Source organism: Anarhichas minor, unplaced genomic scaffold (genome assembly GCF_050575085.1).
Source record: "Anarhichas minor isolate MPS153535 unplaced genomic scaffold, ASM5057508v1 ptg000057l, whole genome shotgun sequence".
Taxonomy (NCBI): Eukaryota; Metazoa; Chordata; class Actinopteri; order Perciformes; family Anarhichadidae; genus Anarhichas; species Anarhichas minor.
The window spans coordinates 350,001-365,000 of NW_027466503.1; the positions used below are offsets into that span (position 1 = coordinate 350,001).

General features: G+C 45.3%; 3 protein-coding genes across 4 annotated transcripts in view; 1 reads left to right on the forward strand and 2 right to left on the reverse strand.

Annotated features, from left to right (window-relative positions):
- eif2a (eukaryotic translation initiation factor 2A) overlaps nt 1–954 on the reverse strand; it is a 12,875-nt gene extending 11,921 nt beyond the window's left edge. The window contains exon 1 of one of the 2 annotated variants that reach the window (XM_076076448.1): nt 878–954. In XM_076076448.1, the coding sequence (XP_075932563.1) occupies nt 878–905 (28 nt within the window). In that variant the 5' untranslated portion in view covers nt 906–954. Of the gene's footprint in view, nt 1–381; nt 468–877 lie in introns of those variants that run through there. The other variant, XM_076076447.1, reaches the window with a different exon arrangement.
- A 716-nt stretch (nt 955–1,670) lies between these two features.
- serp1 (stress-associated endoplasmic reticulum protein 1) lies at nt 1,671–3,310 on the forward strand. Its single transcript, XM_076076449.1, has 3 exons — nt 1,671–1,914; nt 2,422–2,494; nt 2,776–3,310. The coding sequence occupies exons 1-3, from the start codon at nt 1,831–1,833 to the stop codon at nt 2,814–2,816; spliced, it is 198 nt and encodes a 65-aa protein (XP_075932564.1). The 5' UTR covers nt 1,671–1,830; the 3' UTR covers nt 2,817–3,310.
- Nucleotides 3,311–5,399: 2,089 nt separating this feature from the next.
- The window catches only part of mmp23bb (matrix metallopeptidase 23bb), an 11,183-nt gene continuing 1,582 nt past the window's right edge, over nt 5,400–15,000 (reverse strand). Inside the window, exons 3-8 of the mRNA XM_076076484.1 lie at nt 12,181–12,335; nt 11,853–12,020; nt 6,883–7,047; nt 6,486–6,596; nt 6,284–6,410; nt 5,400–5,592 (exon numbers count right to left, since the gene is read on the reverse strand). Of these exons, the coding sequence (XP_075932599.1) occupies nt 5,400–5,592; nt 6,284–6,410; nt 6,486–6,596; nt 6,883–7,047; nt 11,853–12,020; nt 12,181–12,335 (919 nt within the window). The remainder of the gene's footprint in view (nt 5,593–6,283; nt 6,411–6,485; nt 6,597–6,882; nt 7,048–11,852; nt 12,021–12,180; nt 12,336–15,000) is intronic.

Consider the following 15,000-nt stretch of genomic DNA (forward strand, 5'->3'; position numbering starts at 1 on the left):
ACACACACACAGTCACACACACTCATATACAAACACACATGTAATTATGAGTTTCAGTGACACACCCATCACTACTATTCATATAATTATAATGCATACACTGATCAATAACAGGGTTTGTATCAGATCAGACTGATCTGCTGCTGAAGTTATCAATAATAAAGATATCATCATTATCATTATTACTGCGTTTGTTGTAATTATTATTCTATATTCACTTCTGCTCTTATTATTATCAGTCGTAATGTTCCCATCATTATTCTACTCTCTCGTCTTTAAGTCTTTAATATCTCTAAATGAGATGTAAACCAGACATCATAAGGAAATCTAATGATTAAACATCTCCGTGCTGACCGGCTGAGCAGCATCACATTAACTCACATGGAAGACATTTACTGAACCAGCTCGTGCATCTCTTCCATTCGGCAGACATTTAATCTGTATAACAGAAATCATTTCAGTACTTTTCTAACTGTTTGTATCCGCTGCGGGTCTATTTCATTCTCCTGAGACATCCGGTGATGTGTGCTTCAGGAGCGCGTGATCACGTTTTAGAAGATGATTTTTGTTAACGTTCTGGATTGTTACTTGTGAATTGTATTAAGCCGAATAAATCAGTAGACTCGACTGATTCTAATGACGTCTCTACTTTTCTTTAGGACGTGTATTTATCTGTTAAAAGACAAATCAACAGAAAACGAGAGATTTTACTCGGAGTTTGGCGCCAAACCAACTGACGAGAATCAGGGTCGCTGACATGCGCGCGCCTGATCTCTGCCTCTTTGATCTTTTCCGGTAGCCGGTGGTTCGGTAATATTATCGGTGACGTCATCTTAAAAACACAACAAAGAGTTTCATTAAAACTAAAAGTACCCACCTGCTAGCAGCGGGATGGGGGACGCCATGTTTACGTGTTACCGGAAGAAGAAAAGCCGTCTACCGGAAACACGTCAGAAGTAGGCGTGTCTCTGATCAGTGCCACATCAGCATACAGTCCGCTCTCTTCTTCTACACGTCATTTAAAAACATCTCCTTTTTAATTTATTTTAATATTCTGACATAAATTCTTTCGTTTTTACCGGTGATGACACACGCTGTCTTCAATAAATACAGAAAATGTTTATTATACGTTCATTACGTTTAAAGCGGCATCAAGTTGTCGGAGAGCAATCGAGGGTGACGTCACTTCCGTTTCCAGAGTAAAAGCACCGTGTGTTTTTAAGGAAAATACTTTTTTTTAGTTTCTGCTGCTTTCCACTTCTACTCCATCTCAGAGTAAATATTGTACTTATACTGCTTTACATTAATCTGACAGTATATATATATATATATACGTATTATATTTTTGTACTTCAGTAAGATGTTGAATGCAGTACATGTACCTGAGTATTTCTACACCATGGTAGTAATACTCTTACTGAAGTAAAACTACGTTGTTTTCAGTCAGTGAATCAATAATATTAATAATCAAAGAAAGTTTCAGTTCAAATAAAATGTAACTTTACTCAAATAATTGAACCTGCATGTTTTTAATCGTTAGAACAAGTAATAAACTTATTGACGACACACGACATATAATGAGTACTTTACTTTGAAAGAGTGCGCAGGAAGTCTTATTTTGACACACAGTAGCTTTACTCCGGAAGTGTCCGTGTTGGGGGCGGGGCTTCATATTTTTGAGGACGTCGACAAGAGAGAGGAGCTCCCAGTAGCGTCACGAGACGAGACGGAGAAGAAGAAGAAGAAAAATAAGAAGAAGCAGAAGAAGCAGCAGTTGCTTCTAAATAAAACAATCTACTAGAAACAGAAGAAGAAGAAGAAAAAGACAAGATGGTGGCTAAACAGAGGATCCGGATGGCGAACGAGAAGCACAGCAAGAACATCACTCTGAGAGGAAACGTGGCCAAGTCAGTGGTGAGTTCACCGATACTGGTTTATACTGGGACCACCAGACCAGATCTACAGACCAGTTTATATATACAAGTCAGTGGTGAGTCCACCGATACTGGTTTATACTGGGACCACCAGACCAGATCTACAGACCAGTTTATATATACAAGTCAGTGGTGAGTCCACCGATACTGGTTTATACTGGGACCACCAGACCAGATCTACAGACCAGTACCACGTTAGACTGGGAACTAACACAAGCTTCTACTGGGAACACCAACAGGTCTACAGACCTGTATCTACTGGTCCCAGTTAACGTGGTGGAACAGGAAGCTGTTTGTTATTAATCATAATTGTAAATGTTTGTATGATGAACAGTAAACTCAGCTGATCAATAATCAATAATACCAATGAAGCAGTGACTTGTGATGAGAAGCAACAGGAACAAGAAAAGTCTTCATCATCAATAATCATGTGTGTGTGTGTGTGTGTGTGTGTGTGTGTGTGTGTGTGTGTGTGTGTGTGTTCCAGAGGAGTGTCACTGAGGATAAAGGAGTTGGTCCGTGGCTTCTCGCTCTCTTCATCTTCGTCGTCTGTGGATCAGGTGACTCCTCCTCTTCCTCCAATCACATGATGATGATAAATATTAAAATCTAACTCTCTATCATTTCATTTTTTAACAGATTAATAGAAATGTTTCCATATCGTCACATGTTGTGTGTGTAGCCCCGCCCATCACCTGCTGACGTCAGATGAGGGGCGGGGCTTATAGACAGTTGAAATGTCACTGGAGACAGAAACACAAAAGAAGTCACTCGTCAGAGACCTGTTAGTGAACAATGATCATTCATCTTATCATCATAATAATAATATGTTTGTTTACAGCCATCTTCCAGATCATCCAGAGCATAAGAATGGGCATGTAATGACGTCACAGGCAGGGGGCGGGGCCAGACGATCAACCCGCCCTCTAACCTGAACCAACCGGAACATTCCTGGCCTCTGACAACCGTCTGCAGCCCACAGACAACCAAACACACCCACAGGCCCCGCCCCCTGGAGCCCTGGACCCGCCCCTTGGACCCCCCTTATCTGTGTTGATTTAAGGCCTCTCTGACCTTCTAAAAGCCTCACATGTGCCTTTCTGTGTTTACCTGTGCTTTAGCCCCGCCCCCTCTGATTCCACCTTATCAGCTCACGGGGGGGGGGGCTCATAGTCCACCTGGTTCAGGACCAACGTTATTCATCCAATCTGGACTCTTTACATTCCAGCTGCAATTCTGATCTGAGATCTGCCCCCCCATAGAGATGATGAAGGTCTTTTGAATCAGAAGGTTTGAGGTGTAGAAGGTGTGTTTGCACCGTGTGCAGCGTCACCTGATCCATTGTGTTCATCAATAAAGTTTCATTTGAAGAAGGACGCCATGTTTGTTTTTCATGTCTCAACGATTGGTACATCCCAAGTCTCTTATCTGTCGTTTCCTCGCTTGAACCGGAAGTTGTTTCTGCGCCGCCATATTGACGGCCGTCCCAAAGCTCTAATGTAGCTCTGAGGAGAGAGGATGGAGGATGGAGGATGGAGGAGAGAGGATGGAGGATGGAGGATGGAGGAGGGATCTCCGAGGAACCATGAGAACAGACTTCCAGGAAGTCTTTTAACGGCCGACACGCCCCCTCATTGTTCATCAGTCATGTGATTGGACGCTGCAGCCGATCAGACTGACTGACTGAGTTTAACACCAGAGTGAAGACAGATCACAGAATAAACTCTAGTTTATATTTGATTAGGTTTCTGATTAAACATCTGGTTTAAATAAATGTTCATTGTAGTCTGAACAACAAAAGGACCACAAACAACTCTACATTTATTAGAAAGATTTGTGTTTTCATGATCTGATGTTTCCCTCAATAACTTTATTATGGAAACAATTAAAGTCAGAGAGAGCTGAGAGACCAAACACTTATTACATCATTCCTGAGTGTTTGAGTTTTATCATTTAAGAGAAACAATAATCATATTCTGGGTTATTTAATATCAACATCACAATCTGAATTTAAAAATGTACAGACGCAAATAATTCATAAATAAGACGATCGCATTCCGCCGGTAGAAATGGATCCTGTGCTTATAAACAGAACACAGGACACAGTTTGTTAACAGACTACAGAGAGAAACACCTCTATAGTGGTGATTACTGTGTGTCTTTATTAGTTATTAGTGTTATTAGTTACTGTTATTAAGTACAGTGATCATGTGAACAGACACGAACTTATCTAAAGTCTCTCCAGCTGTTAAAGCCGACTGACAGCTGATCAGCTGTGATCATCAGCACCGTCATCAGAAACAGACGTCGCTTCACGTGACGCAACTGAGGAAAGGACGTCTCGTGTCTCTTAAAACATATTTCCTCGTTCCTCTCTCCTCGCATGGTTTCCTCCATGCATCCCTGGTGGGAGGGACTAAGACGCAAGGAAAGGACGCAAGTGAGGGAAACGGGGATGCAATTAAGAGACTTGGGATGTACCTTTTATTGTTAATAAATCTACTACATGTAGTACTGGGTCCATGTAGTACACTGGGTACACGTAGTACTATGTAGTACTACGTGTACCCAGTAATACATAGTCCTACATTAAATTACTTCTTTGTGATTTCAATAATCAAACATTTCATTGTCTCCTTGATCAGAAGCAACGTGTCCAGTAACCACTAGGTGGTGCTGTTTAGAAATAATTTGTATTTATTTTTTAATCTAATTTCCATTTATTAAAAATGTTAAATATCTCATTACTATTCAATATTAAATTTACATTGTGACAGAAATAATAAAAAATATGTAAAAAGGTACACTTTAATGTTAATATACACGTAAACATTTTATTATGTCATTATAATAAGATGAAATACACAATACTTTAAACCAGGATTATTTATTAGACATTCTAACTATTTCAATGTGATTAAAGCAATAACTGCAGTGACATTAATAAACATGTAATAACAGGTTTATAACACTGTTACCTCAACACAATAAAACGTACGGTGGCCCTGAGGGTCAAACTGTAAAAGGTAGATATGTATTAATAATAAACGAGCTGCTGTGGTCACATTTACAGAATATGTACCGTATTTATTTTACTTAATTGTTGATGTTGTATTTCATTATGAGGACATGACATTATGCTAAGATTTCTATACTTAAAAGAGGTCCTGCAGGATTAGGAGGACATGACGTCATGCCTTGAGGATTACAAGGACAGGTGTCCTTAACCATCTGGTCTCAGAGCTTTTGGAGAAACTCTATGTGTTGAACAAACCACCAGAAATCATGTAAAAAGATCCAAACATGTTCTGAACTTCCTGCTTTGAGATCAGAAGACATTGAACATCTGATGTTCTGCAGCTCCACAGATCCAAACGTATCGATCTGTCATTCTACAAAAGTTAAAACCAGCACCTCCCTTCATCTCGTTATTCATGGTTTTGTCCTCCATCCTGGTCCTGGTCCTCAGCTGTTGGAGGGCGGGTCTGGCTTCAGTCGGATGGACCAGGAGTTGGCGGACACGATGTCTCCCCGGCGGTGGATGCGACAGGTGTAAACGCCCTCGTTGAACTCGTTGGCGACGATGCGGAGGTCTCGGTCCTTCATGACGATGTAACCGGGTATGGAGGTCAAGATCTGCTCGCCGTCTTTATACCAGCTGAAGAAAACAGAGCCGCAAAGACAAGAGATGGAAGTGATGGTTTACGTTTCAGAATCTTGGAAAGTTATTTTCTTTCCCCATGAACTTTCCTCCACTGATGGTGAGACTCTAAAGCCACAATTCCACCTGGCGAGGTTTAGTTCCTACTATACTACTGCTCCACTGTTTCCACTGCACCACTGCTCCTACTGTCTCACTGTCTCACTGTTCCTACAGGACAAATGAGTTTATAAATTCTACATTCAGACATATCTTGTTGTCTCCAGAGCTTTTAGTCACATCTCATGATCTTCCTCGTGGGTGGAGTTGCTCAGTTGACCTCAGTACGAGACCTTCAGGGTTACCTAGCAACGGGCCTCCTCAGGTCATGTGATAACTAAAGCTTCGCCATGACAACTGGGCAACTCCATGGGAAGACCATGAGATGTGGTTGAAAGCTCTGGAAACAAGTAAGAGTGTGTTTGTCAAAGCTGAAGAACAAAGTTGATCAGGTTTCATGTCTCTAGTTATTGACTGTTATTGATCATCAATTCATTTTCATTGAAGTAGTAAAAAGAATAAAATGTTTGTATTTTCTGTTCACAAATCATCTGTCGACGTAAACTTGATACATTTGATCTCTTTGATGTCGTTTTATAAACTGAATAATGGAGTAGATAATCATTAGTATTAGTGTTGATCAACTGACCTGACTTTGGGCGGTGAGCGGAGGTTCTTGGTTCCACAGCGGAACCCGACCACCTTCCCTCGAGGAACCATCTTGATCTTGACGTTGGCCGGAGGTGGCGTCGGCGTGGCAACCGCCTCCAAAGGCTCTGGAAGACAGGAAGTGAGATTCAAACCAGAGACGAGAGACGGACCTCAGAGAGAGAATCAGGGTTGAGTTTCACCATAACAGAGATCACATCTCTGAGGACAGTTCTTCTTCATGAAGGTTCTCCTCCGCTCACAGAAACCCAGACGAGCCCACGGACCACAGACCCGCTTCTTATCCAGACAACCTGTGGACGGACAGTAAGTATCACAACCTGTACTGTAAGTACTGCAGGAAGAATCACAACCTTTACTATAAGTGGTATAGCAAGTATCACATCCTTTACTATGGTAAGAGTACTGCAGAAAGTATTCACATCCTTTGAAAGTACTGCAGAAAGTATTCACATGTATTTACAGAGTTTCCACAACATGAATTCAGAAATGGTTCTTTAATAACTTTGTGTTTCTGATAACATGCAGATACTGAGTGACCTTTATTGTGAAACTCCCATAGGAAGTGCTGGGTGTTACCGTAGAGCCTCTGGATGCCCCACACGTCGTCCTGGGCCACGTTCCTCTGACCCGTGTACGTAGCGTTAGGATGCATCAGAGCCTGAAGGTCTCTGGAGTGCCACAAACCGAGAGCATGACCGATCTCATGAGCCGCCACCTGGACCAGGTCGTTCAGCCACACACCTGTAGAGAGTCACATGATCAACACCTGTAGAGAGTCACATGATCAACACCTGTAGAGTCACATGATCAACACCTGTAGAGTCACATGATCAACACCTGTAGAGTCACATGATCAACGCCTGTAGAGTCACATGATCAACACCTGTAGAGTCACATGATCAACGCCTGTAGAGAGTCACATGATCAACGCCTGTAGAGTCATATGATCAACACCCGTAGAGAGTCATATGATCAACGCCCGTAGAGAGTCACACGATCAACGCCCGTAGAGTCACATGATCAACGCCCCTAGAGTCACATGATCAACGCCCGTAGAGAGTCACATGATCAACGCCCGTAGAGAGTCACATGATCAACGCCCGTAGAGAGTCACATGATCAACGCCCGTAGAGTCACATGATCAACGCCCGTAGAGTCACATGATCAACGCCTGTAGAGAGTCACATGATCAACACCTGTAGATAGTCACATGATCAACACCTGTAGAGAGTCACATGATCAACGCCTGTAGAGAGTCATATGATCAACACCTGTAGAGAGTCATATGATCAACGCCCGTAGAGAGTCACACGATCAACGCCCGTAGAGTCACACGATCAACGCCCCTAGAGTCACATGATCAACGCCCGTAGAGAGTCACATGATCAACGCCTGTAGAGTCACATGATCAACGCCCGTAGAGTCACATGATCAACACCTGTAGATAGTCACATGATCAACGCCCGTAGAGAGTCACATGATCAACGCCCGTAGAGAGTCACATGATCAACGCCCGTAGAGAGTCACATGATCAACGCCTGTAGAGTCACATGATCAACGCCCGTAGAGTCACATGATCAACGCCTGTAGAGAGTCACATGATCAACGCCTGTAGAGTCACCTGATCAACGCCCGTAGAGAGTCACATGATCAACGCCCGTAGAGAGTCACATGATCAACGCCCGTAGAGAGTCACATGATCAACGCCTGTAGAGTCACATGATCAACGCCCGTAGAGTCACATGATCAACCCCTGTAGAGAGTCACATGATCAACGCCCGTAGAGATTCACACGATCAACGCCCGTAGAGAGTCACACGATCAACGCCCGTAGAGTCACATGATCAACGCCTGTAGAGTCACATGATCAACGCCCGTAGAGTCACATGATCAACCCCTGTAGAGAGTCACATGATCAACGCCCGTAGAGATTCACACGATCAACGCCCGTAGAGAGTCACATGATCAACGCCCGTAGAGAGTCACATGATCAACGCCTGTAGAGTCACATGATCAACGCCCGTAGAGTCACATGATCAACCCCTGTAGAGAGTCACATGATCAACGCCCGTAGAGATTCACACGATCAACGCCCGTAGAGAGTCACACGATCAACGCCCGTAGAGTCACATGATCAACGCCCCTAGAGTCACATGATCAACGCCCGTAGAGAGTCACATGATCAACGCCCGTAGAGAGTCACATGATCAACGCCCGTAGAGAGTCACATGATCAACGCCTGTAGAGTCACATGATCAACGCCCGTAGAGTCACATGATCAACGCCCGTAGAGAGTCACATGATCAACGCCCGTAGAGAGTCACATGATCAACGCCCGTAGAGAGTCACATGATCAACGCCTGTAGAGTCACATGATCAACGCCCGTAGAGTCACATGATCAACACCTGTAGATAGTCACATGATCAACACCTGTAGAGAGTGACATGATCAACACCTGTAGAGTCACATGATCAACACCTGTAGAGTCACATGATCAACGCCTGTAGAGAGTCACATGATCAACACCTGTAGAGTCACATGATCAACGCCTGTAGAGAGTCACATGATCAACGCCTGTAGAGAGTCATATGATCAACACCTGTAGAGAGTCATATGATCAAAGCCCGTAGAGAGTCACACGATCAACGCCCGTAGAGAGTTATATGATCAACGCCCGTAGAGAGTCACATGATCAACGCCCGTAGAGTCACATGATCAACGCCCCTAGAGTCACATGATCAACGCCCGTAGAGAGTCACATGATCAACGCCCGTAGAGAGTCACATGATCAACGCCCGTAGAGAGTCACATGATCAACGCCTGTAGAGTCACATGATCAACGCCCGTAGAGTCACATGATCAACGCCTGTAGAGAGTCACATGATCAACGCCTGTAGAGAGTCACATGATCAATGCCTGTAGAGTCACATGATCAACGCCCGTAGAGTCACATGATCAACGCCCGTAGAGTCACACGATCAACGCCCGTAGAGAGTCACATGATCAACGCCTGTAGAGTCACATGATCAACGCCTGTAGAGTCACATGATCAACGCCTGTAGAGTCATATGATCAACACCCGTAGAGAGTCATATGATCAACGCCCGTAGAGAGTCACACGATCAACGCCCGTAGAGTCACATGATCAACGCCCCTAGAGTCACATGATCAACGCCCGTAGAGAGTCACATGATCAACGCCCGTAGAGAGTCACATGATCAACGCCCGTAGAGTCACATGATCAACGCCCGTAGAGTCACATGATCAACGCCTGTAGAGAGTCACATGATCAACACCTGTAGATAGTCACATGATCAACACCTGTAGAGAGTCACATGATCAACGCCTGTAGAGAGTCATATGATCAACACCTGAAGAGAGTCATATGATCAACGCCCGTAGAGAGTCACACGATCAACGCCCGTAGAGTCACATGATCAACGCCCCTAGAGTCACATGATCAACGCCCGTAGAGAGTCACATGATCAACGCCTGTAGAGTCACATGATCAACGCCGGTAGAGTCACATGATCAATACCTGTAGATAGTCACATGATCAACGCCCGTAGAGAGTCACATGATCAACGCCCGTAGAGAGTCACATGATCAACGCCCGTAGAGAGTCACATGATCAACGCCTGTAGAGTCACATGATCAACGCCCGTAGAGTCACATGATCAACGCCTGTAGAGAGTCACATGATCAACGCCTGTAGAGAGTCACATGATCAACGCCTGTAGAGTCACCTGATCAACGCCCGTAGAGAGTCACATGATCAACGCCCGTAGAGAGTCACATGATCAACGCCCGTAGAGAGTCACATGATCAACGCCTGTAGAGTCACATGATCAACGCCCGTAGAGTCACATGATCAACCCCTGTAGAGAGTCACATGATCAACGCCCGTAGAGATTCACATGATCAACGCCCGTAGAGAGTCACACGATCAACGCCCGTAGAGTCACATGATCAACGCCCCTAGAGTCACATGATCAACGCCCGTAGAGAGTCACATGATCAACGCCCGTAGAGAGTCACATGATCAACGCCCGTAGAGAGTCACATGATCAACGCCTGTAGAGTCACATGATCAACGCCCGTAGAGTCACATGATCAACACCTGTAGTTAGTCACATGATCAACACCTGTAGAGAGTGACATGATCAACACCTGTAGAGTCACATGATCAACACCTGTAGAGTCACATGATCAACGCCTGTAGAGAGTCACATGATCAACACCTGTAGAGTCACATGATCAACGCCTGTAGAGAGTCACATGATCAACGCCTGTAGAGAGTCATATGATCAACACCTGTAGAGAGTCATATGATCAAAGCCCGTAGAGAGTCACACGATCAACGCCCGTAGAGAGTTATATGATCAACGCCCGTAGAGAGTCACATGATCAACGCCCGTAGAGTCACATGATCAACGCCCCTAGAGTCACATGATCAACGCCCGTAGAGAGTCACATGATCAACGCCCGTAGAGAGTCACATGATCAACGCCCGTAGAGAGTCACATGATCAACGCCTGTAGAGTCACATGATCAACGCCCGTAGAGTCACATGATCAACGCCTGTAGAGAGTCACATGATCAACGCCTGTAGAGAGTCACATGATCAATGCCCGTAGAGTCACATGATCAACGCCCGTAGAGTCACATGATCAACGCCCGTAGAGTCACATGATCAACGCCCGTAGAGAGTCACATGATCAACGCCTGTAGAGTCACATGATCAACGCCCGTAGAGAGTCACATGATCAACGCCTGTAGAGTCACATGATCAACGCCCGTAGAGTCACATGATCAACGCCTGTAGAGAGTCACATGATCAACGCCTGTAGAGAGTCACATGATCAACGCCTGTAGAGTCACATGATCAACGCCCGTAGAGAGTCACATGATCAACGCCCGTAGAGAGTCACATGATCAACGCCCGTAGAGAGTCACATGATCAACGCCTGTAGAGTCACATGATCAACGCCCGTAGAGTCACATGATCAACCCCTGTAGAGAGTCACATGATCAACGCCCGTAGAGAGTCACATGATCAACGCCCGTAGAGAGTCACACGATCAATGCCCGTAGAGAGTCACATGATCAACGCCCGTGGAGTGTCACATGATCAACGCCTGTAGAGTCACATGATCAACACCCGTAGAGTCACATGATCAACGCCCGTAGAGAGTCACATGATCAACGCCTGTAGAGTCACATGATCAACGCCCCTAGAGTCACATGATCAACGCCCCTAGAGTCACATGATCAACGCCTGTGGAGAGTCACATGATCAACGCCCGTAGAGTGACATGATCAACGCCCGTAGTCACATGATCAACGTCCGTGGAGTGTCACATGATCAACGCCCGTAGAGTCACATGATCAACACCTGTAGAGTCACATGTTAAAGTTAGATATGAACTAATTAAAAACATGTCCATGTCTCACACAGTCAGACAAACAGGCCTGATAGTAATAGAACTGGAAAACTTGTAGTACTCCCGTCTCATATACTACACTATATACTGTGTACTTGTACCTTGTTTCCAGCTGAACCTGGACTTGCCGAGGATCCAGAACTCGTGGTTGTCAAAGTGGATTTCTCCTCTCGGCGGCAGGAAGGCGTGAGCCAGCTCACCATTCAGACCGTCGAAACACGGGTGGAGAGGAGACCACCAGCAGTCAGTGTGGTTAAAGGTGTAGAAACCTAACGCACCCACACACACAGGCACACACACACACATACACACACAGAACACAGAACACTTATTAATACACATTCATTTTAACCTGAAACTAGTGTCTGTCTTTCTCCTTTTGTTTGTCTGGGTTTTATTTTGAAGCTCCTCCACTTCCTGTCTGCCTACCAATGGTGATGTCAGCGGCGGTGATGTCAGTGGTGGCGTTGCCGTCGGTCACCTCGGTGAAGGTGAGAGGAGACACGTCGCTCCACTTAGTGAAGGCAATGCTGATGGCCTTTCTAGTGTCCTCAACATTCAGAGTGTTAGGAAACGCTAGGATCCTGAGAGACAGACAGACAGGGACACAGACAGACAGAGAGACAGAGAGACAGACAGAGAGACACGTTTAATAGAATAATTATTGTAAATAAATAAGAGAAACACTTAAGATGATAAAGAACTGGAATACAGGATCTAACAAACCAACCCTGCAGCTGGTCCACAGAGTCCACCTCCTATCTCAGCCCTGCACCCAGCAGACCCCGAGTAGAGGATCTGGTACCCCAGAACCCAGAGACCCCTGAAGCTCTAGACCAGCGGTTCCCAAACTTTTTAGGCCACACACCCCCTTCTACATCCCGACCAGGTTCACGCACCCCGAATCCCCCCCCCCACACCTTAAAAAAAAAAGCAACAGAGCCTATTTATAGCCGCATAAAAATCGGACCAATGAGAGAACAGTTTGCTCGCGCGTAGCGTTTGTTTACGAGATAAAAAACACAAAAAAGACAAATAAACTTCCTGCACTGTGCCTTCGAAAAGGTAACGGACGTACACCAGAAGATTGGCCAGATTGGTCACATCTGTAGACTCATCTACTTGCAGAGGGTAGAACTCACTCTTCTTCACGCGACCGACTAATGTAGCCAGGATGTCTTCGGACAAAGCATCGATGCGGCGCGACAGTGTTGTTGGACACCGGGATCACGTCCAACTTGTTTGCTTCTCTCTCTCCAATCATACATTCCACCATCTCTTTGGCAGCTGGCAAGCACACGTCTCGGCGATTGTGTGAGGTAGCGCCTTTCTTGCTATTCTGTGACCAGATATGAAGCCCGCAGTGCGTTTTTTGTAGACCCAACACATGAATGAGACTGCAGTTGTTTTGGGCTGTTTTGTAACTCCTCCAATTTCGATATAAAAATGTAAGGGGCTTTTGACTTGCACTGGCATGCTTGGTGTTCAGGTGGCGACGTAAATAAGAGGGCTTCAGACAGCTGTTAGCCAGAACCTCACTGCACCAGGCATGCATGCAACCCTGTCTCCTAAAAATGGTGTTTGACTTATTAAATTGACTTATTACAAATACATTTCTAATCAACATTTTAACACTTCAACATTTTTTTCCCTCTCCACCACCGCCTCTCCTTCTCCCTATTACGCGGTCAGAATACTACCACAACACGCCGCCTGTCTCCAGCAGAAATGCGCTCATCCAGGCCGAGCAACGAGGAACATTATGCGGCTACAATACCTCCACAAAGGCCCGCGTGTAAAATCCGGGAGTAACCGTGACTCTCTTAAGGGTTAGGTTTGGGTGGGGACGTGGCTTAGTGGAAGTTATGGTTAGGGTTAGGGCAGGGTTAGGGTTAGATGGATACAAATAAATAAAATATACCTCCATAACACCCCGCCACTCTCGGCTCATACCTCCCCAGCAACGAGGCACATCACCCGGCCACAATACCTCCAGAATGTCCCCCGACTTAGTTTTATGGTTCCGAGTGGCGGGCGCTCACCCGTTGGCGCCGGACGCGAGGTCTCCAGCCTCCCCCGCCGTGAGGCACCCCATCGTCAGGTCTGTCAGCCCTCGGAACAGGCCGCGGGGCAACAACTTGTGGGTGGCGGGGGTAGAGGCGAGGCAGATCACAGAAAAATAATAAAGACTAGAGTTATGATATGTTGATGAGAAACGTATTTGTAATACGTCAAACACAAACGTAATCAGGGAGAAAATATGTTTATGGTCAAACGTAATTGAGAATGCATTTTAGTTTTGGGGGAACGTAATTTTTAGGAGACAGGACTGCACCATTATACCACCATTACATTTTTCCTCTCGCGCACCCCCTAGAGGCAGCTCGCGCACCCCGAGGGGTGTATTTATGTATTTCTATGTATTATTTATAATCCATCCAGTTATATTTGAAAACTGAGAATAATAATTGTTAAAATATAATTGATGTGTACTTTCTTTATTTGATTTGACAGTTGTTGACTACACAGATACGTTGCTACTACTAGGCTTCTTGAATATATATATATATATATATATATATATATATGGCACTAAATAGCACAAGTTAGATATTATTGTAATGTTTCGGACCTTTGCCCGATGAGATTTTCTCAATCTGGACCTTTTGGAATTTTAATTGAATACCCTGGTCTAGGAGGTCTGACTGAGGTTTAGAAGGACTGGATGAGGTCTGGCTGAGGTCAAGGGGGTCTTGCTGAGGTCTGGCCGAGGTCTTGCTGAGGTATAGGAGGTCTAGGAGCTCTGTCTGAGGTCTGGCCGAGGTTTAGGAGGTCTGGCTAAGGTCTGGCTGAGGTATAGGAGGTCTGCCTGAAGTCTAGGAGGTCTGACTGAGGTTTAGGAGGTCTGGTTGAGGTTTAGGAGGTCTGGCTTAGGCGTAGGAGGTCTGGCTGTAGTCTCTCTGGTCTCTCTGGGTCTCTCTGGTCTCTCTGGGTCTCTCTGGTCTTTCTGGTCTCTCTGGGTCTCTCTGGGTCTCTCTGGGTCTCTCTGGTCTCTCTGGTCTCTCTGGGTCTCTCTGGTCTCTCTGGTCTCTCTGGGTCTCTCTGGTCTCTCTGGTCTCTCGGACCACTTTTCTCTCGTCATGTGAAATAACTTCTCTGACTCACGTAATTATTCTCCTACTCTTCGTCCTCTCTCCTCGTCTCTCCCGTGTGTGAACATCTCACTCGATTCAGGAAACTTGTCAGAAT

What these genes read in the sequence shown, in the direction of transcription:
- serp1 (XM_076076449.1), top strand. Translation starts at nt 1,831, where the DNA reads ATGGTGGCTAAACAGAGGATCCGGATGGCGAACGAGAAGCACAGCAAG. An exon ending in GAAACGTGGCCAAGTCAGTG is followed by an intron (nt 1,915 to 2,421) that starts GTGAGTTCACCG and finishes TGTGTGTTCCAG; the next exon opens with AGGAGTGTCACTGAGGATAA. An exon ending in CTTCGTCGTCTGTGGATCAG is followed by an intron (nt 2,495 to 2,775) that starts GTGACTCCTCCT and finishes GTTTGTTTACAG; the next exon opens with CCATCTTCCAGATCATCCAG.